A 21,813-nucleotide genomic window follows, 5' to 3' on the forward strand; every position below is an offset into this window, starting at 1 on the left:
CAACAGCTAGGCTGAAAGCTGCCTGCCTGACCTGCACAAGTAACTGTTCTGTGGTTTCACGACACCCATCTATTTACATGTTGCTCCCTTTTGCTGAAACAGGCCTTTTTGTCTCTAAACCACTGTACATTTGCAACTGATCAACCAACTGGTGTGAGTCTGGGCACCATGGAAGGTCCTGGGAGTCTCTTCCCAAACCACAGCTAATCAGGCAATGACCGCTGCGAGTCCAGGATAAGAGGAAGGACCCTCGAAACCCAGAGTAGGCTTCCTCACAGAAGCAGCGGCAGCTGCGGGCGCGCGGCTCCGGGAGCGCAGCGGCCAGGGCGCAGACTCACCATGGCCTTGTTCTCCTTGATGTTCATGGTCCTCTTCAGCAGAGCATCCGAGCTCTCCTGGCCCTCATCCCGGGAGCCATCCTCAGACTCAGAGGCAGAGTCCTCCCTTTCCTTCTCCTGCCTGCAGCTCGTCTTCCTTCCAAGAATCGCTTTTTTATTGTCCTGTAAACGTGACCCAGGAAACAGGGGCTCTGCAGAACTGTTCTTATCAGCACTTTTTGCCAGTTTCTTGGTGGGGAACTGAAAGGCTACTCGAAGACCAATACTGCTTCTTCTAGGCCTGCTTCTTTGAGCTGTCGCCTTTTCTTCATCATCATCTTCTTCCCCACTCTCGAAAGATGCTTTACCGTCGTCACTCAAATCTGACTCCACAAGCTAATGAAAATGAGAGAAAGAACAAAGTGTCTATGGCACACCTTCACAAAGACACACACTTAAAACCACTCTATTTTAGGAGAACAGTGGATACTTGAGTGCTGCTGCTGCTGCTAAGTCACTGCAGTTGTGTCTGACTCTGTGCGACCCCATAGATGGCAGCCCACCAGGTTCCCCTGTCCCTGGGATTCTCCAGGCAAGAATACTGGAGTGGGTTGCCATTTCCTTCTCCAATGCATGCTAAGTCGCTTCACTGTGTCCGACTCTGTGTGACCCCATGGACAGCAGCCCACCAGGCTCCTCTGTCCACGGAATTCTCTAGGCAAGAGTACTGGCGTGGGTTGCCATTTCCTTCTCCAAAGCATGCATGCAAAGTCACTTCAGTCATGTCTGACTCTGTGTGACCCCATGGACAGCAGCCCACCAGGCTCCTCTGTCCCTGGGATTCTCCAGGCAAGAGTACTGGAGTGGGTTGCCATTGCCTTCTCCACTTGAGTGCTTCCCCTTCCTATTGGTCACTCCCTCTGAACCCTTCAATTAAATGCATAAGTAGTCTGTTGAGGGACAAAATCAAATAGCAGACTACTTCACACTGTGGCCCAGACACACATGCTGGCTGTGTTCTCTTCAGAGCATCAGGCTGGAAGCAAAGTGCTGACCCAGCAAGTGGACACATCTGGGAGCCCAGCAATGCGGCAACAGTCAAACAGGGTGTGCACGACCAAAGAGGTGTGTTCAGACAGAATAAGAGTGCTAAGTGAAAAACAAAATATCATTCTGCCCTAAATAGCTGCAAGAGGATTCATGAGAAAGAGAGAGAGGAGAGCTGACTTCATTTCAGTGAAGTGACCAATCGGGCAGTAGGGGAATCTTGTCCCCAGGACACGCTGGGTCCTCTCTCTAGGGCAGCCCCTCCCCTTTCTGTAACCCGCAGAGCCAGGGGGTGCAATCAGGCAGACAGCCCTGCAGGCCAGGCAGCTGCAGGCATCCGCCCAGTCAGCTTAAGAAATTCGCAGTCTCGATTTCAATCTCCACTCAGTGTAGGTCTCCAGTATGAAAACATAACTTGGTTTTACACGGGAAACACAGTAAGAATGGAAAGCAAGGTGACATCTCAGACGCAAAAGACTCAACGATAGCAGATGGGTTTCGATATTAAGACCCAGGTCCTGGCCTGAACACCCTTCCTTGACCACAGGCTGGACAGTGTAGCTTGGGGAACCTCTGTCAGGGGTTCCTGTAGTGAGCAGAACTTGAGACCAGCACCAGGAGGCCCGGGATTCAGTTCATGACTCTGCTTGTTCCTCAGTGACCAACCCCACTCCACATTCCAGCTGGACTCAAGTTAAAAAATAAGGCCACAGGCGCGGGAAAGAGAGATGACATCCAGACCGTGGTGTATGTGTCGATGCACAAGAAGCCAGGCGGACTCGAGATTACGCTGGTCTGTTTTAATATCCTGCAGTTTCCACACACGTAGCTGTGGAGCTGAGAATGGTGAGCTGGGTGAGACGCGGTCAGACGACTTCACGGAAGTGTCTCCCCAACTGGCTTTATTCATTCATCGTAACCGTCACTTAACCACCTCCACCTCTCTACCAGGGATGTGGAGCAGGTTACTACAAAGAACCGAAGCAGGGAAAGCGCACACCGAACACCAGCCGGGACTCCGGCCTGAGGGCCGACGCCATAGCTGTGGAGGGGTCGCGTGTGGCCAGCTGACCCCTAGACACCGATGCAGAGTCATACCCTCAAAAGGTGGTCTCATAAAAAGGTGGTCTCACCACTCCTTACCAGGGTGGGAAGGAGGCTGGGCAGGGAGGCAACAATGCTTGTTTTCTCACTGAATTTTAAAATATGCAGTGGACCTGCCCTGAGCTGTGAGTTTTATCAGAGCCAACGTAAACTGTCCCAATTCATTCCCCAGATGTATAGATTCTGGAGAGGGGAGAGACAAAAAATGGACTTTGGGGCTAATTCACTTTCCCATGCTGGAAACAACTTCTTTGAACACCCCAACGTTAATTAGCTAAAGACCAGAAGATCATCATCTACTCTTACGACATGTTTAAGATTTGGAAGGACCTCAGTGTCTTGCTGGCGGGGAACTGCAGACTTGCCGGCCAGAACACATAACTTCTGTAAAGAAAGCCACGGGGCAGGGGGCTGGGGCCTACAGGCTGGCACCACCCTGTGTCGCTATTCACAGAAGAAAACCACCGTCAAGCAAGGCAGCCTACCATTAGGGCTTTCAGGCCGTAAGGGCCCCCCCGGGAAAAGACAAAGGACAAAACCACCCTCCTGATCACAGCGTATTTGACCATCTTCACAAGTTCCACGCAGGAGTGGTTCCCTGGGAACTCCGTAACATGACAAGCCTTAACCTCCCTCTCCTTGACCTTGATACCACAGAAGGAAGTGGTGTGTTGATTTTTTGAGCTAAATGTATGCTACTTTTCAGTTAGGAAAAAACACTCTTATGCCTTAAAAATCCAAAGGCCATTCTTCAAAATTACCCTGACATTCAAATTCTGGTTGGCAGCAAACTGGCCTGAACATAGGGAATAAGAGGAAGAGACCAGCCAACAAGTCTCTTGATGGCCAAGTGCTGAGGGGTTCCCTCTGGAATCAGGCAGGCCCAGGGTATCTGTATCAGTAAAAACCACAGCGTGATCCAAATCAAGAATGCACAGAGAAAACTCTCATGTTTGTACCACAGCTCAATTTCTGCCAAAGTAACTCCAAACCCAAGAACATTACTTACTACATAAGAAATGACTTTCAGGAACCTATTACTCTCAGACAGACCCTCCTCTTTTCAGAGAGAAGAGGTGCAAAACATCTGAACTAAATTCTCAGATAAGGACAATAAGGGACGCCTGAGACACACACACCCCCAAACTCCAAAAGTACCTGGGAAAGATAACTAGATTTTCCCTAAGAGCAAAATGGATCATTGGACCAAGAATTCACCCTGGAATAGCCAATTTTTACATTTGCTAACTGGCTTAGAAGATGAACATGTAAGAAAAAATAAAACCTTTTCATGTGTGAAGAGACTTCTTACAAGTAACAGTACAATTCAGAAACAGAACTAAAAATACTACAACCCACACTCCCTCACGTGGGTAATTATTCCCATTACCTCTGGGTTACTATTAACATTGAGATCAGTCTGCGTAAATCCTTCAAAATCTTCCATCTCTGAGTCAGTGTCCTCTATAAAAATTCTTCTGAGCTCTTCTGTGAAGTATTTGGAATGGAAACGCACATCCTGCTAAATTGAAAACACACATACGTGTCATGGAAAAAAGGAAAAACAGAGGTCGGGGGCAACGGGAGTGACTGTTTAATGGGTACAGAGTTTCTGCCTGAGATGATGGAAACATTCCGGAAACAGACCATGGCGGGAGCCGCGAGACACTGTGAAGGTACTCAGGGCCGCTCAAGTGTCTTGCAGGCAGGACACTGGGAACTCACCTGCACTTAAAAATGGTTACGTGGTAAATCTTGTGTATATTTTAACACAATCAACACACAGACACACACATAAAATTTAGACCCACCAATTGAACAATTTCCAAAAATCAGAATGGCCACAGCCGGTATCAGCTGGGTGACCAGGAAGGATGGATGAATTCAGTTTTTCCCTCCAGCACGGGCCATCAGAAACGTCCACTTTCACACAGAACGGGAAACGTACTAGAGAAGACGACAGGAGAAAACCCAGCTTCCCCACACGCTGGCTTTCCTGTCTAACAGGACCCTTCGGCTCGTCCGAGGGGAGACGGCCCTTCACACGGAGCAGGCTTCCCTGCAGGGACGGCTTCCACAGCCCTCCCCGCCCACCGCTGAGCGCGCCCAGCGGCTCGATCGCCCACTGCCACGGGGGACCGACAGGAGAGCGCCAGCCCTGCCACCCCCGGAAGGCCCCGTCTCTCTCCCGGGAGCCGAGCGGCGCCGCCACCCCCAGGCAGCGAGTGAGCCCCAGCAGAGACGGCACACGGCTGGCTCAGGAAGGACATTTAACTTCTTCTATCTTTTGAACTCACAGGAGTAAGTGGCAAACTTGAAAGAAAGGAGGGGGAAAGAATGGATTTCAGGACAGAACCGGGGCCCACAAACCAGCCTCCTCCAAGCGGGCAGCCAAGCCTGGAGCCCGCGTCCCCAGCTGCCGCTGGCGCCGCTCCCCCACAGCCAGTATAGCAGCGACCCCTCGTCACACCACTCGGCTGGAGAATCTCTCCCCCGCCGCCTTCTCCCTGGCTTTAATTACATACTTATCCGAGCTCAGATAATCTCTGGAGAAAAATAGACATAATAGATGAGTGGGAAAAACTTCCAGGGGGACAGAGAAAGAAATGCCTATATCCAGCATTTTTTTTAAGCTTAAAAATGTCTCCTATGAATTATTATGGGTAATTGGAGTGAGTGTGCTGAGCTAAATTATTTTGTTCCTTTGTTGATAGCTGTGGTGCAGCTGCTTAAAAAAAAAAAAAAAATCACCACAAAAGAGAAGTTTCTTTAAAGTGAAATTCAAACTGTGTTTCGGGGAGACCAGCGTCAGAACTTGCTGCATGGACTGTGTGCAAGCTCACGTGGCTTCTCTCGGGGGGTTAGAACGGATGGGATCGGGAGCCTGTGCGGTGGGGGCAGGGAACCACAGGCCAGGGTTTATCGTGAAGGAAGAACGGTGCTTGTGGCGGGCTCCCAAGGAAACCCACCACCTCCGAGGGCAGGAAACACCTGGCCCAAGAGCCCCGGGCTGCTGCACAGGCTCCCGTGGGCTATGGGGCCCTGCGCGCCTTCACTGCCTATCAAAGGTCCCAAGCGGTCACGCCTGGGGACAGCAGTTCCCACCCACAGTCCTCCGGCTCCTTCTGTGCTGTTAGCTAGCCTCACAGGCAGCGGTCAGCCAGGGCGAGGTCAGGACTTAGGTGGCCAGTTCTGAGGGAGAAGACCAGCTCGGCTGCAGTCCTAAACCAAGGCTCCTGCTTTCCCAGGGTGTGAAACCTGTCTTCAGCGAGGGTCTGTATGAAGCAAACATCCACTCCACATGGCCTCCTGTGTTGCTGGTTACAATCTTTACACAGCTCTCTGCTCTCCGAAAACTGGCTGTTATCTTTAAAAATCAGCAGCAGGCAATATGTTATGGGCCTGGCTGACCTATATCTACCATGAACAAAATGTAAGCAAATGACAGATCAGAAGAGGAGCTAACAGAACGGTGAAGTTTTCCTCCTCTGAAGCTCACGGAATAGGAAGAAACAGGCTGGAAAATGATGGCAGCTGAGCCGGTCAGACATGGAGCATGGAGACCAGGATCCTTTGTCCGTGGGTGCTGCATGCAGGAAACCAGAGGAAAAGGATCTGATCTAGGGAAGCTGGAAAGACGGTTCAAATGTGAGCCTCTTCCATCAAGGAGCTTACCACTTGGTAAGGGAGCTGGACAAGTCCCCAGGTCACCATGGCGAGGATCAGCGTTGCACGGGAGACACAGCACCACGGTGCAGAGAAAGTAAGAAAATCCACTGAGACTTCACAGAGGCAGCAGCGTCTGACCTGGATCTGAACTGGGGTCAAGGCTAGAAAAGCGCTGGGAGCGCGGAGGCAGGATGAGGAGCCTGGGGAGCGCACAGGGGGTAGGAGGGTGTGTGCGGAGGGGCGAGCGGAGGGGCGGCTACCGCAGCTGAGCCTGCGGGTGGGAGATGGGGAAGCCCCAGGGCGGAGAAGTGGGGCTCGGAGACAGCAGACATCGTAGCCCAGTCACTTCCCAGATGTGGGGACTTGTCCATCTCTCACCTCCCCACGCTTCAGCTTCATCACCTGTGAAACTGAACAGTACCTGCACGTTCCCAGGGAGGCACACGAATTCAGTGTACTTGACATGAAAGCATGTTGTCCTGGGCCACAGAAGGCACGAGGAGAGGGTGGGCTGGGGAGCCCTGGGGCAGGCGTGACTGAAGCAGGAGCTGCCGCTCTGTTCCTTGATGCCCGCTGCCCACCACCCTCACGCCGGCACCATCCACATGTTCCCCGCTGCTCAGGGGGCGGGGGTGGACCCAGCAGGCCGCCCTCACTGCCTGAGCACACTCAAATGGAGGGACTGGCGAGTTCTGAACGAGGGAGCACGGTGACCAGAGCTCAGCTGAAGGACCATGAGGACCACGATGGCTGAAGAGAGGAGGGCAGGGAAGGGATGAGGCGAGGAACGTGGAAGACGCTCAACACCCTGACGAGATGGCTGAGCAGCGGGACGGGTCAAGAGCTCCAAAGACAGAGATAAAAGATAAAAGCGCCAAAGACAGACAACCAGGGCAGCGGGAAATGGTAAGTTTCCTATTTCCCTTGAACAATGAAGATGGATCCTAGTGGCTATCAGAAGTGCATCTGGGGCTGGAGAGAAAAGCCACGCCATGAACAACAGGAGGCAACGGCTGAGACCAGGCCAAAGTGGAAGGTCTGAGGACGAAACTGTGGAGAAGAGCCACATGCGGGGACAGGAAGTGGAAGGGAGGCCCACCAAGAACAGAAGGTGTAGCAGAGAGACCCAGGGCAGCGGAAGCAGGCGCTGAGGGGGCCACACGCTGCAGAGGCATCGAGTAAGCTGAGGGCCCCACAAACGGCCGCGACACAGGGCTTCACTTACATAATTAACTGCCCCCCTCCACTATCGCCCCGTAGAAGCTGGGTGGATTTAACTCACTGCCTGTGAGGAGAGGCCATGGTCGAGGGAGAATGAGGAATTCTGAGTGCCGTTATGAACTCAGAAGAAAACGCCGCACAAGGCTGCATACTCCGGCCACACTTAATTACTAAGTCACAACACAAACCTTCAGGAATCTACCTCTCTGAGAACTGTATGTAATCTGTGCCAACCAAAGGAATTAATGAAGAATCGTGCTTTTGCCAGCAATTCCAGGAGAGAGGTGCAGATGGAGCCACATCACAGGGGCACCGAGGCGCAGGGGCACCGAGGCGCAGGGGCACCGAGGCGCAGGGGCACCGAGGCGCAGGGGCACCGAGGCGCACGGGCACCACACACTCCCACGGGGCCCGCCTGCCCCCACCAGCGGGGTGGAGGCACTGCCAGCATGGCCTCACCACAGGCTGCGGCCCCAAGGGGGCAAAGAAAGTGGATCTAATCACGTGAGGGCCTTCACTGGGGAAAAAGAACCTTGGACATAGGAAGGACTGAACCAGCAAAATTGAGCGAGGCACCCTCACCAGATTCTTGAAACGTGAAGGACTAATGATAAAATAGGATGCTCAACAATTAACTGATACCACCAACTGCAGACCATGTTCATATAAAACAATATCCAAACCAAGATCCAGGCTTCCAGACAAATACATGCCTTGGAAGGAGGCACCCATACCTGCTTCCCTGACTCCAGTGAGTCAAAACTATCACAGCTCTCCTCGGATGAGAGGGTTTCCATGGGAACATCATCTCGGAAACCAATGAACTCTTCATCATCACTGGGGGCGTTAAAGATGTCAGCCACTTCCTTAGGGATCTGTTTTGAATTGGAAAAAGAAGGAGAACAAAATCAGGGACTGCTATAATCACTTAGGGAAATTGTCCACAGGAGCAGGAATTACCATCCCATGACTTCACCCATCGGCCATGGCTGCTCCTAAGACCCCAATAACCAAGAGCAAAATGTGCCTCAACTGACACCTTGTGGCAACCAGGGAAGGGGCAGAAAAGAAGAAGAGTTTTTCTCTTCAAATTCTAGAGCTATATCCTATCTTACATGGAATGTCAAGGCCATATGTATTTAGATAAAAGGCATTTTTCTCTAGACAAAAAATAAGAACATTCTTCCCTACAGTGGATTTGTCTTTAAATGTCATCCATGTAAAAAAATAATATTCCTTATCACTAAGCTCCTCTTTTCTTAGTTTCCACTTATAGTTATTTATTTTTTCTTTTCTTTGTCATATGAAAGCTTATACAATGAAATAAAGATTTCTTTTCTATATTCTGAATCAATTTAGGTAGTTGAGAATTAATTCTATTAAACACTATTACAGGCAATTATTCCCAGAGAGAATGTTGTCAGCACACTTAATCTAACAAACATGTATTTGCTGAGAGTTCATTTTTATATGTTGACTACCTTTTTATATGTTGACTACCTCTTTGTTCCCAAATATGTTGAAAAAGTTCAAACCCACAGAAAGGTCAAAGAATAGTACAAACATTTGTATATGCTTCACCTAGAATCCCCACTTGCTTTTTTTTTCTCTCTCTCTCAACAAATATTAGCTTGAACCTTAGGCATCTGCTGATATTTGAATGTTTCCAACCTAGGAAAACAGTGATTTAATGAGGCAACCTAATCCACATATGTTCCAAGTAATTTGCAAACACCATACAATTCGCCCTAAAATACTTCAGTACACATCTCCCAAGAATAAGGGCTTTCTCCTACAGAATCACACAAGCACAATCTTACCCCAAATAATATTCAATAATATAATTTATGATTTTCAGTTATGTCTTTCATAACTTTTTAAGGGCAAAAGGGATCCACTCAAGCAAGGATCACTCATTGCATTTGACGATACTCTTATGACACTATTTTTTGTTGCTTTTCGTAACACTGACGTTTTTTAAACAACCCAAGAAAACTGCCTTGTAGAATATCACACATTCTGAGCTTATCTGATTGTTTTCTGATAGATTCAAGTTAAATATTACTGGCGCCAATTCTATACAGAGGACGTGTGTTTCTCAATGCCTTGTATTAAGAGGTGCAAAACATCAAGCTGCTGCTGCTGCTGCTAATCGCTTCAGTCGTGTCCCACTCTGTGCGACCCCATGGACGGCAGCCCAGCAGGCTCCGCTGTCCCTGGGATTCTCCAGGCAAGAACACTGGGTGGGTTGCCATTTCCTTCTCCAATGCATGAAAGTGAAAAGTGAAAGTGAAGTTGCTCAGTCGGACTGCAGCCCACCAGGCTCCCCCGTCCCTGGGATTCTCCAGGCAAGAACACTGGAGTGGGTTGCCACTGCCTTCTCCAATGAGAAGGAGTCAGTCAGACTCAAGATTGCTTCTTTGGGGCCAGACTACTTTGTGGGCAGTGCTGTGTTCTGCAGGTAGCCCATGACACCTGGTTTTGTCTTTAGTGCTGATGCTGCTTATCATCAAGTTAAAGTGGGGTCTGCCAGATTTCTTCTTAGCATAAGTGTCTTTACAGCCCTTGGTACTTAATAATAATAACTAGGGTGACATTTGACACTCTGTGACTATCCATTCTCCCTGAGAGCAGTTCCAGTTGTTAACTTTCACCTGAATCAATTACCACTTCAGGGGTTACAAAATGATTCTCAAATATTAATACTATTCCTCTTTCATATATTAGGTGGCATTCTCCTGCAATGTAATATTCTCTCTCTTCCGGTCTGTCCCTCTCTCCCTCCCTCCCAGGTAGTTTCGTGGACTTTTTTAAAGTCAGTGTGTAATCATTACTCATTACTGTTTCATCATTCTTTCTCATGCTCGAATTGTCCCAAATTCAGCCATGAGCAGCTCCTTCAAGCCAAACTCTGTGTCATTTTGACACAACCCTAATAGACTGCGCACCTCCTTGCTCTCTGACACAACAAGCATGCCAAGCTAGCCTTGTACTTGCCTCAGACCTTGAATCAGCCATTTCTCCAAGGAGCCCGGGCATTTAGAAATTAAGCTCCGAGACCTAGGTGTGCTCTTTGCTAGTGGAGTATCATTGCTTTGACTGGACAGAGCAAGGTGGTGGTGGTTTAGTCGCTCAGTGGTGTCTGACTCTTTTTTGGCCCCATGGACTATAAGTCCACCAGGCTCAGGCTCCTCTGTCCATGGGATTTCCCATGCAAGAATACTGGAGTGGGTTGCCATTTCCTTCTCCAAGGGAATCTTCCCCACCCAGAGATCGAAGCCAGGTCTCCTGTGTTGCACCCAGATTATTTACCAACTGAGCCAATAGGGAAGGCAGAACAGAGCAAAGGTTTCATAAACACCTTCCATCTAAGTTCACTGTGACATCCTGAATTCATACCCAGCATGACAGGATTCTTGCTCATTTCCCTCAGCCCAGTGGTATCTCCCTCCCCACAGTGAAAACCCCAATTCCCGGTACTTCTCCTAGACCTACCCACTTGCTCTGTCCACAAGACCCACACAACAGTTTCAGACATCCCACCAACACAGCTACCAACACCACTGACAACAGCAATCATTCAAGCTCAAGACTTCTTTGGAACGCTTGCTATCCTCAGGACAGTCCTGCTAGGTCCCGGGTCTCGTCCCTGAGATAACCGGACCACGGCTATACTTGGGCATGAAAGGTACTTCATGTGTGCCTCACGTGTCATCATGCATTACATAAGAGAGATGCCCTCAGGGTCGAGGTTTTAATAAAATAATCTTTACTGCTACAAGAAGACATGCTTGCGGGAAACACGGTTTAACATTGGTGGCATGGAGATGAAGAAAGAGATGGCCATTAACCAGTACAGCTTGAAGCCGCTGCCTTCATTCGTGCTAAGGACAAGCAGTTTTCCCTGCCTTTGCTTTTGTACCATTAGTGCAAATATTGACACGGCAAAAAAAAGGCAAAAAGTGTCTTAATATTATTATGACAATAACTTTGTCCTCATGGAACCCTGAGGTTTCAGGGTTCCCCCACACCACCCTTTCAATAACAGCTGCACTAGCATAAGCAGACATGTGTAAAACATACACAGACCTGTGTATTCCAAAGTTTCCGGAATTCTTTGGATCCTTTTTTTCTGTGCGTTGAATTAATTTAACAGTCAGGTTCATCTGAGAGATCACTAATCCCCAACTGCTCATTTTTATCATGATTTTAATGCCTCCTGTGTAACAATGATTAGACGGCCAATGGTTCAACCAAAGGAAGTTTAACACTTGGCTTCCAGAGAACACAAATCCAGACTCCGAATACAAGATTAATGATGTCAAACAGTTAATTACAAACCATCTAATGAAATCACTTCAAGAGACAGACACTTACAGAATTAGAGTTCCACTAACAACAGGAAAAATACTGTTACTATTTATGCTAAGATGCTCCTAAAAAAAAAGAGCCTAAATCTGAGACGGTTCTTGGGAGAAAAATTAAAACTCTTCCTCCTTTTAAGAAGGTGAATTTAACAGTGTTTAGCTCCTTTGTCTTTTCAAAGACATGTTTTACTGTTGTTTAGTCATCAGAACCAATACAACCAAGAAAATACTCTTAGCAGAGAAACACAGATGATACTTACGGAAGTATGTTAGACTTTACATAACAGCCATTGACTTCAGTCCCTTAAGCGGCACTTTTTGACTTATCATCATTCTATGAATCAAAAAACCCCGCTGGCCCAGAAGCCTGCTTTGACATAAAGAGTTAAGAAGAAGGAGCACCCAGTGAATGGCTTACGGGAGACACGTGTAAGGAGTGGAGATGCTGCTGATATAAACAAACTACATCCACAGTCAATCGCAGTAGCCCGGGGCCACCGCCACAGCCGCCACTGCGGTGAGCTGGGTCTGCCCTGCTCCTCCTCCTGCATCTGCTCCAGGGGTGCCCAGAGCAAGGCTGTGATTACCCATGAGGGCCAGAAGCAAAGAACGCACTTTCTGAAGAGCAGAGCACTACACACTCTTGGGGCATGCAGGGCTCTTCGTTTCTTGCTGCCCAACTTCAAAAGGCATTAAGAGAAGCAGTTCAGACAGTCATAAGCCCTGGGATTTAACAAAAGTCTGTGACATATCCAAGCGTCTTCAGTGCAACAAACTAACAGAGGCAACCAAGGCGGCAAGGATCACATGCGAGGGACCCAAAGGAGCTGATGAAGGAGGATTCTCAGGGACATGCCTCTAATGTGAGACCAGCTACACAGGTCAACACCGCAGGCCCCAGGGTTTGTCACTCCCCCATTCCACTCAGCAGTGATCCATTCAACAGCTATTATGTAGCCTGGACAGAGCACACAGACCTTTCCCCAAAGCTTCTGTTCCACCTGATTACAATGCCAATCAAAAGACACATCAAAACTTACGAAAAATATAAAAGCAAAAAACTGAAAACATTACATATTCCCAACTAGTGCGTTATACTTACAGTAGTTGATCTTGCATAATATTAGGATAAATGCAGTCTAGCCAACCAGAAAGTAAGCAAAATTCTTTTCAAAAGTGAAAAGACTTATATTCATAGCTATGTGACCTGGAATAGGTTGTGTGACTCTACTGAGCCTCAGAAGTCTCAACTGCAAAGAGTAACAAAAGATGCTATTCTGCGTATTTATAGTTCAGATGGTAGAGAATCCACCTGCCAATGCAGGAGACCTTGGTTCGATCCCTGGGTTGGAAAGATCCCCTGGAGAAGGGAATGGCAACTCACTCCAGTATTCCTGCTTGGAGAATTCCTATGGATGGAGGACGCTAGGGTAGAGTTCTCAGCGCCTGACATGGGCCTGGCCTAAAGCAGGTCATCAATAAATCCTCGCAAACATCTCATCTTGTAGGCATTTCCCCAGGGAATGTGTGTTTCCTAGGAAAGGTGCATGGGGTCAAAAGATGCAAGCTGCCACCTTTTTATCCAAGAGGAATTAAGAGACTTTCTCCCAGAATTTCTGAGCACCTACATACAAAGTAGTCCCGTTCACTGCACCTCTTCAGAAACGACTGCAGACTTCACTCACTTGCCTTGCAAACTACCTTGGGGCTCATCTCTGGGAACAAAGAACTCAAACTCAACAGGCTCTGGAACCAAGCAGGCGGGAATGACCAGCTGCTCAGGGAAAGGCTGCGCGGCACAGTGCTGACTCAAGTCCAGGAAGGATGGGCACTCCCGCACCCCAGCAGAGCGAAGCCACCAAGTCGTGGGGCACCAGTATGCTCAGCCTCCAACCTCCCCAGAGAACTGAGGAACTTTAGTCTTGGTGAGAAATCTCTCAGGTATAAAATGTCAGCTTCCAATTCTAAGGACCCAAGATTAACAGGCTGGATCTAAACTCATTCAGGGAAGGCGCGTGGCAGAACTCATGGTGCTTTGCGGAAAGCCAAGGACATTTTAAAAGTCAAAATTTCAAATGTTACTGACAATCTTTCTAACTAGTGCCTGGCAGTGGAAGTACTGGACACCAAAGTGTTAAGAAAATTAAAAGAAAAACTTTAAATTAAAAATAGCCCTCTCCTGGGACTTCCTTGGTGGTCCAGCAGTTAAGAGTCCACCTACCAATGCGGGAAACACAGGTTCCGTCTCTGGTCCGGGAAGACCCCACATGTCGAGGAGCAGCTAAGCCTGTACACCCTAGAGTCAACGCTCCAGAACAAGAGAAGCCACTGCAATGAGAAGCTCACAGACCCCAACTGGAGAGCAGTCCCCGCTCATCACAACTGGAGAAAGCCCGTGTGCAACAGCGAAGACCCCGTGCAGCCAAAAACTAATGTAAAGATATTGTAGAGAAAAATGACCCTTTCCTTGTTCACAGTAGTACTATTCTCAAAAGCTACAAAGCAGAGGCAATCCAAGTGTCCATCAACAGATGAATGGATAAACAAGACGTCATAAACACACACAGTGGAATAAACAAGATGTCATAAACACACACAGTGGAATATTGTAAACTCTTATAAATACTGAATCATTACACTGCACCCCTTGAAAGTAACACTGTTATAGGTCAATTAAACCTCAGTAAAATGAAAAAAACAACAACAACAAAAAGCACACCAGAGGCCTGGTATTCTGCATTTCTAACAAGCTCCCATGCTCTGGTCTGCAGAACATGCTTTGAGTATAAAAGGTCCAGTTCATTTTCTGTTCCGGTCTTAAGGGATGTGACTTTTCCGATTTCACAGTAACTACTCTTGTATAAATTTTAACCTCCTTCCTACAGGCAGGTAATCCTCATGGCACACTCTGGATCTTGCTGGCATCTGTCTTTCTCACCCTGCCCCACTCCAGCAGCAAGAATAGAGTTGTGTATACTCAGAGGTCCTTGATAAATACGAGTAACTGATAAGCAGCATCCACAAATTCATAGAAATAAAGAAATTTTAAAATCGGGTAAAATTTTCTAAATCAAGACTTTTCTGCATCTCAAGGATATTTAAATTTATTCTTTCTGGATTAAAACAACAAAAAACACCACCCAGTCAGGAGAAACGTATTTATCATCTATTAGTTTATGAAGGAAAATAAACTGAGATTCTCTTTAAAACCAATTTACTGGAGACCTGATTTTTATGAAGCGTCAGAAACTGTTTCTTTTTCTAGGAACACTAGTGTGTATTTCACCTGGAAACAAGACTCATTTTAAGCCCTAAGGAGCAGTACAAAAGCAATGTGTGTGTGTGCGCTACTACAGTCTTATTCTGAAAAACTGTTCTGAAAGTAATTTTGATAGCAAGGACAGCAGAATTTGTAGGGTCTACTATCTTGCATCTGTGTAAGGAGAGCCTTTACACAGAGGAAAGCATTCCTTCAAGCCTCCACAAAGGGTGCTGTTTCATATCACTGCTCCATAAACAATGCCATTTCCTTAAATCTCTTATGATTAAATCAGTTTGTTCATAAGAAGTGTACATGCTATGCACTGTTTACACGACTCAATGTGGATCAGACCTAAATATAACAACTAAAACAGTAACACTTCTATTGTTTCACAAAGGAGAAATCTTTGTGACCTTGGGTTCTTAGATAACACACCAAGCACAATACAGATTTTCTAAATGTATAAACTAGACAATTTAAATTAAGAGTGTCTCCTCTTCAATAAATACTCTAAAGGGAATGAAAAGCCAACAGGAGAAAATACCTGCAAATCATTCATTTGATAAAGGACCTATACTCAGAATATATACAGAACTCTCAAGAACTTAACAATATAAACAAATAACCCAATTTAAAAACACACAAAAGAGGTAAGCAGACATTTCACCAAAGATAAATGGATGGCAGATCAGCCCAAGAAAAGACATCCACAGTCATTACAAAAATGCAAATTAAAACTACAGTGAGATATAACTATCTACCTATCAGAAATTCAGTTCAGTTCAGTCAGTCACGTCTGACTCTTTGCGATCCCATGGACTGCAACACGCCAGGCTTCCCTGTCCATCTCTAACTCCTGGAGCTTGCTCAAACTCATGTCCATCCAGTCGGTGATGCCACCCAACCACCTCAACCTGTTGTTCTCTTCTCCTGCCTTCAATCTTTCCAACATCAGAGTCTTTTCAAATGAGTCAGCTCTTCACATCAGGTGGCCAAAGTATTGGAGTTTCAGCTTCAGCATCAGTTCTTCCAATGAACACCCAGGACTGATCTCCTTTGGATGGACTGGTTGGATCTCCCTGCAGTCCAAGGGACTCTCAAGAGTCTTCTCCAACACCACAGTTCAAAAGCATCAGTTCTTGGGCGCTCGGCTTTCTTTATGGTCCAACTCTCACATCCACACATGACCACTGGAAAAACCTTAGCTTTGAAAACCTGACAATACCAAGGGCTGACAAGGATGTGGGGCAACTGGCACTTTCATAAACTGTTGGCAGAAATGCAAAATCACATGGCCACTTTGGAAAACCATTCGGAAGTTTCTTATAAAGCTAAATATACACTCAGCACATGATCCCACAACCCTGCTCCTAGGTGTCACCCAAGTAAAACCAAAGTTATGTTCACACAAAACTTACAGTTAGCAGTTTTATTCTCAAACCAACAAACAATCCAAGTCAACTAGAGAATGGATAAACAAACCATGGAACAACCACACCACAGGATTTAACTCAGCAAAAAAAAAATAATAATAAATTAGTGATAAACACACCACCACCACGAGTAAATCTCATTACTCTGCCAAGTGAAAAAGACCGCACATTGTCTGAATACACCTAAGTAACATTTCGGAAAAGGCAAAAATATCGAGGAAAAAACATCAGGACTCAAGATGGTGGGGGAGTAGGAGGACGTGGAGTTCACCTCTCCACACAAGGCACCAAGCACACATCTACAGATGGGACAATTCTCACAGAACACCAGCTGAACGCCAGCAGAGACCTCAGGCACCAAATGACAAAAAAGACCCCCATGTGGCTAGCTATGCAAATCACAAACTGATACCCCACAACTGGGTGACCTGCAACTGGCTGCATAAACTCAGCACCTACAGAACATCTAGAAGGACAATAAATGCTCCCATAGCCAAGAGGGCGCTAGCTTTCGCAGCTGTAGACTTCGCGGGCATGTACACGTGGGGGCTGAGCCAGACCCGAGTCTGAGCTGCTCTCACAGAGCCCCCAGTGGGTCCAGATCTATGATCACTGTTCCAAATCCAGGAACCTGACTTCAGCGGATCTGTGCTGGTGGCCTAGTGAAAACAACGTCTGAAAGACACCAGGGCCAATTCTGTAATTGCCCACAGTTAAGGTGGGGCTGAGAGCAGGGCCAGCAACAGTGTAATCGAAAGCTCATACAACAGGTAAACAGTTCCAGAGGAGGGATACTCAGTAGCTTTCCTTCCTGTTGGCGTGCTCCAATCTTGCCTACCTCACACTGAGGATCAGAAACAGACAAGAAACAGATCTGGGGATTTCCACTCCAACATCTAGGGAGCAGACCCACCTCCGACAGGGCAGTGACAATCACAGCAAAGGGGAGGCCAGTTCAGGCCTGGTCACCACAACACTGGTCACACCGCCTGCCGAGGGGATAATGGCTCAAACACAGCCCCCAAAACAAGAAAAGGGCAATAGGAACACACATATCGATACTTACCTTCAATTAAATGGTTTAAATGCTCCAACCAAAAGACACAGACTGGTTGAATGGATACAACACACACGGCTGTACATTCGCTGTCTACAAGACTCACTTCAGACCTAGGGACACACACAGACTTAAAAGAAAGGGGATGGAAACACACATCCCATGCATACGGAAATCAAAATGAAGCTGGAGTGGCAATACTCTGATCAGACAAAACAGACTTTAAAATATGGACTGTTACAAGACACGAGGAAGGACATTACATACGATCAAAGGATCAATCCAAGAAGATACAACACTTGTAAATATACATGCACCCAAGATAAGAGCACTGGAGAAGGCAACGGCACCCCACTCCAGGGTTCTTGCCTGGAGACTCCCAGGGACGGGGGAGCCCGGTGGGCTGCCATCTATGGGGTCACACAGAGTCAGACACGACTGAAGCGACTTAGCAGCAGCAGCAGCAAAATAAGAGCACTTCAATATACAAAACAAATACTAACAGCCATAAAAGGAGAATTCAACAGTAACACAACAACAGTGAGGGACTTTTAACACCTCACTATTAGTCCTCATCAGTGGACTAATCATCTATACAGAAAAACCAATAAGGAAACACAGGCCTTAAATGACACAAAAGACCAGATGAACTTCACTGATATTTATAGAGCATCCCATCTCCAAACAGCAGAATACACATTGTTTTCAAGTGCACCTGGAACAGTCTCCAGGACTGATCACATGGTGGGGCACAAAACAAGTCTTGCCAAACTTGAGAAAATTTAAACTACATCAAGCATCTTTTCCAACCACAATGCTGCAAGATTAGAAATTAAGAGAATAAAGAAACCAAAAGCATAAACATTCGTGGAGGCAGAAAGAATCAATGGATCACTGAAGAAATCAAAGAGGAAATTTTTAAAAACACCTAGAGACAAATGACAACAAAAACATAATCCAAAACCTATGGATACAACAGAAGCAGTTCTGAGAAGGAAATTTATAGCAATGCAATCTTACCTCAGGAAGCAAGAAAGATCTCAAAGAAACAACCTAACCTTATACCCTAGAGCAGCCAGAGAAAAAAGGAACAAAGTCCCAAGTTAGTAGAAAGAAAGAAGTCTTTAAGATCAGAGCAGAAATAAATGAAATAGAGATGAAGAAAACAATAGAAAAGACCAATGAAACTAAAAGTTGGTTCTCTGAAAACATCATATCAAGAAATCTTTAGCCAGACTCATTAAGAAAAAAGGGAGAAGGCTAAAATCAATAAAATTAGAATGAAAAAAGAGATGTTATAACTGACATCACAAAAATATAAAGACTCATAACAGATTAACACAAGCAACTATAAGCCAATGCAATGTACAACCCAAAAGAAATGGACAAATTCTTAGAAAGGTTCCATCTCTCCAAACTGAACCAGGAAGAAAGAGCAAATATGAACAGACCTATCACAAGTACTGAAATTGAAACTGTGATTAAAAAAACTCAACAACAAAAATGTAGAACCTGATGGTTTCACAGGCAAATTCTATCAAACACTCATTTAGGTAAGAGTTGACACCTATCCTTGTAAAACTATTCCAAAAAATTGCAGAGGAAGGAACACTCCCAAACTCATTCTATCACCCACCAAAACCAAAGATATCACAAAAAGAGAAAATTATAGGCCAATATCACCGATGATCATGGATGTAACTCCTCAACAAAATACTAGCAAACCGAATTCAACAACACATTAGAAGGATGAAGCACCATGATCAAGTAGGGCTTACCCCAGGAATGCACGGGTTTTCAACATCACCAATCCATCAGTGTGATATTCTGCATTAACAAATTGCTGAATAAAAATCATATGATCATCTCAACAGATGTAGAACATGCTTTTGACAAAATACAACAGCCATTTATAAAAACTTCACAGAAAGGGGGCACAGAAAGAACCTGCCTCAACATAATAAAGGCCACGTGTATAACGAACCTACAACTAACAGCGTTTTAAAAGCTGAAAGCATTTCCTCCAAGATCAGAAACAAAGCAAGAATGTCCACTCCCACCACTGTTATTCAACATAGTTTTGCAAGGCCTAGCCTTGGCAATCAGAGAAGAAATTTTTAAAAATCCAAATTAGAAATGAAGAAGTAACACTGTCACTGTTTCCAGATGATATGATATTACACATAGAAAATCCTAACAATGCTACAGAAAACATCAGAGCTCATCAATGAATTAGGTAAAACTGCAGGATACAAGATTAATACATAGAATCTATTACATTTCTATATAATAACAACAAGAGATCAGAAAGAGAAATTGAATAAACAACCCATGTACCATCACATAAAAAGAATAAAATACCTATGAATAAACTTACTTAGTTCAGTTCAGTTCAGTCGCTCAGTCGTGTCCGACTCTTTGCGACCCCATGAATCGCAGCACGCCAGGCCTCCCTGTCCATCACCAACTCCCAGAGTTCACTCAGACTCACGTCCATCGAGTCAGTGATGCCATCCAGCCATCTCATCCTCGGTCGTCCCCTTCTCCTCCTGCCCTCAATCCCTCCCAGCATCAGAGTCTTTTCCAATGAGTCAACTCTTCGCGTGAGGTGGCCAAATTACCGGAGCTTCAGCTTTAGCATCATTCCTTCCAAAGAAATCCCAGGGCTCATCTCCTTCAGAATGGATTGGTTGGATCTCCTTGCAGTCCAAGGGACTCTCAAGAGTCTTCTCCAACACCACAGTTCAAAAGCATCAATTTTTTGGCGCTCAGCTTTCTTCACAGTCCAACTCTCACATCCATACATGACCAATGGAAAAACTATAGCCTTGACTAGATGGACCTTAGTCGGCAAAGTAATATCTCTGCTTTTTAATATGTTGTCTAGGTTGATCATAACTTTTCTTCCAAGGAGTAAGCATCTTTTAATTTCATGGCTGCAGTCACCATCTGCAGTGATTTTGGAGCCCAAGAAAATAAAGTCTGACACTGTTTCCACTGTTTCCCCATCTATTTCCCATGAAGTGATGGGACCAGATGCCATGATCTTCGTTTTTTGAATGTTGAGCTTTAAGCCAACTTTTCACTCTCCTCTTTCACTTTCATCAAGAGGCTTTTTAGCTCCTCTTCACTTTCTTCCATAAGGGTTATTGATATTTCTCCCAGCAATCTTGATTCCAGCTTGTGTTTCTTCCAGTCCAGTGTTTCTCATGATGTACTCTGCATAGAAGTTAAATAAGCAGGGTGACAATATACAGCCTTGACGTACTCCTTTTCCTATTTGGAACCAGTCTGTTGTTCCATGTCCAGTTCTAACTGTTGCTTCCTGACCTGCATGCAGATTTCTCAAGAGGCAGGTCAGGTGGTCTGGTATTCCCATCTCTTTCAGAATTTTCCACAGTTTGTTGTGATCCACACAGTCAAAGGCTTTGGCATAGTCAATAAAGCAGAAATAGATGTTTTCTGGAACTCTCTTGCTTTTTCCATGATCCAGCAGATGTTGGCAATTTGATCTGTGGTTCTTCTGCCTTTTCTAAAACCAGCTTGAACATCAGGGAGTTCACGGTTCACGTACTGGGGTCAGGAACGGTGGCAGTAAGGAGATACCCCTCGTCCAACGTAAGGAGCAGCAGCTGTGCTTTGCTGGAGCAGCCATGAAGAGATATCCCACACCAAGGTAAGAGAAACCCAAGTAAGATGGTAGGTGTTTCAAGAGGGCATCAGAGGGCAGACACACTGAAACCATACTCACAGAAAACTAGTCAATCTTATCACACTAGGACCACGGCCTTGTCTAACTCAATGAAACCAGGCCATGCCTACGGGGCAACCCAAGACGGGCGGATCATGGTGGAGAGGCCTGACAGAATGTGGTCCACTGGAGAAGGGAATGGCAAACCACATCAGTATTCTTGCCTTGAGAACCGCATGAACAGTATGAAAAGGCAAAATGATAGGATACCAAAAGAGGAACTCCCCAGGTCATTAGGTGCCCAATATGCTACTGGAGATCAGTGGAGAAATAACTCCAGAAAGAATGAAGGTATGGAGCCAAAGCAAAAACAATATCCAGCTGTGGATAGACTGGTGATAGAAGCAAGATCCAATGCTGTAAGAGCAATATTGCATAGGAAGCTGGAATGTCAGGTCCATGAATCAAGGCAAATTGGAAGTGGTCAAACAAGAGATGGCAAGGGTGAACGTTGACATTCTAGGAATCAGCAAACTAAAATGGACTGGAATGGGTGAATTTAACTCAGATGACCATTATATCTACTTCCTTGGGCAGGAATCCCTCAGAAGAAATGGAGTAGTCATCATGGTCAACAAAAGAGTC

General features: G+C 46.1%; 1 protein-coding gene across 9 annotated transcripts in view; it reads right to left on the reverse strand.

The window, feature by feature from the left end:
- The window catches only part of CDCA7L (cell division cycle associated 7 like), a 47,010-nt gene that overhangs the window by 5,832 nt on the left and 19,365 nt on the right, over positions 1 to 21,813 (reverse strand). For 4 of the 9 annotated variants that reach the window (XM_060414540.1, XM_012176480.5, XM_060414538.1 and 1 more), the window contains 3 exons: positions 8,093 to 8,233; positions 3,859 to 3,990; positions 339 to 713 (listed from right to left, as the gene is read on the reverse strand). In XM_060414540.1, coding sequence (XP_060270523.1) covers positions 339 to 713; positions 3,859 to 3,990; positions 8,093 to 8,233 — 648 coding nt within the window. Of the gene's footprint in view, positions 1 to 338; positions 714 to 3,858; positions 3,991 to 8,092; positions 8,234 to 13,946; positions 19,490 to 21,813 lie in introns of those variants that run through there. The other 5 variants (XM_060414541.1, XM_012176481.5, XM_060414543.1 and 2 more) reach the window with 3 other exon arrangements.

This window comes from Ovis aries, chromosome 4 (assembly GCF_016772045.2).
Source record: "Ovis aries strain OAR_USU_Benz2616 breed Rambouillet chromosome 4, ARS-UI_Ramb_v3.0, whole genome shotgun sequence".
NCBI classification, from domain to species: domain Eukaryota; kingdom Metazoa; phylum Chordata; class Mammalia; order Artiodactyla; family Bovidae; genus Ovis; species Ovis aries.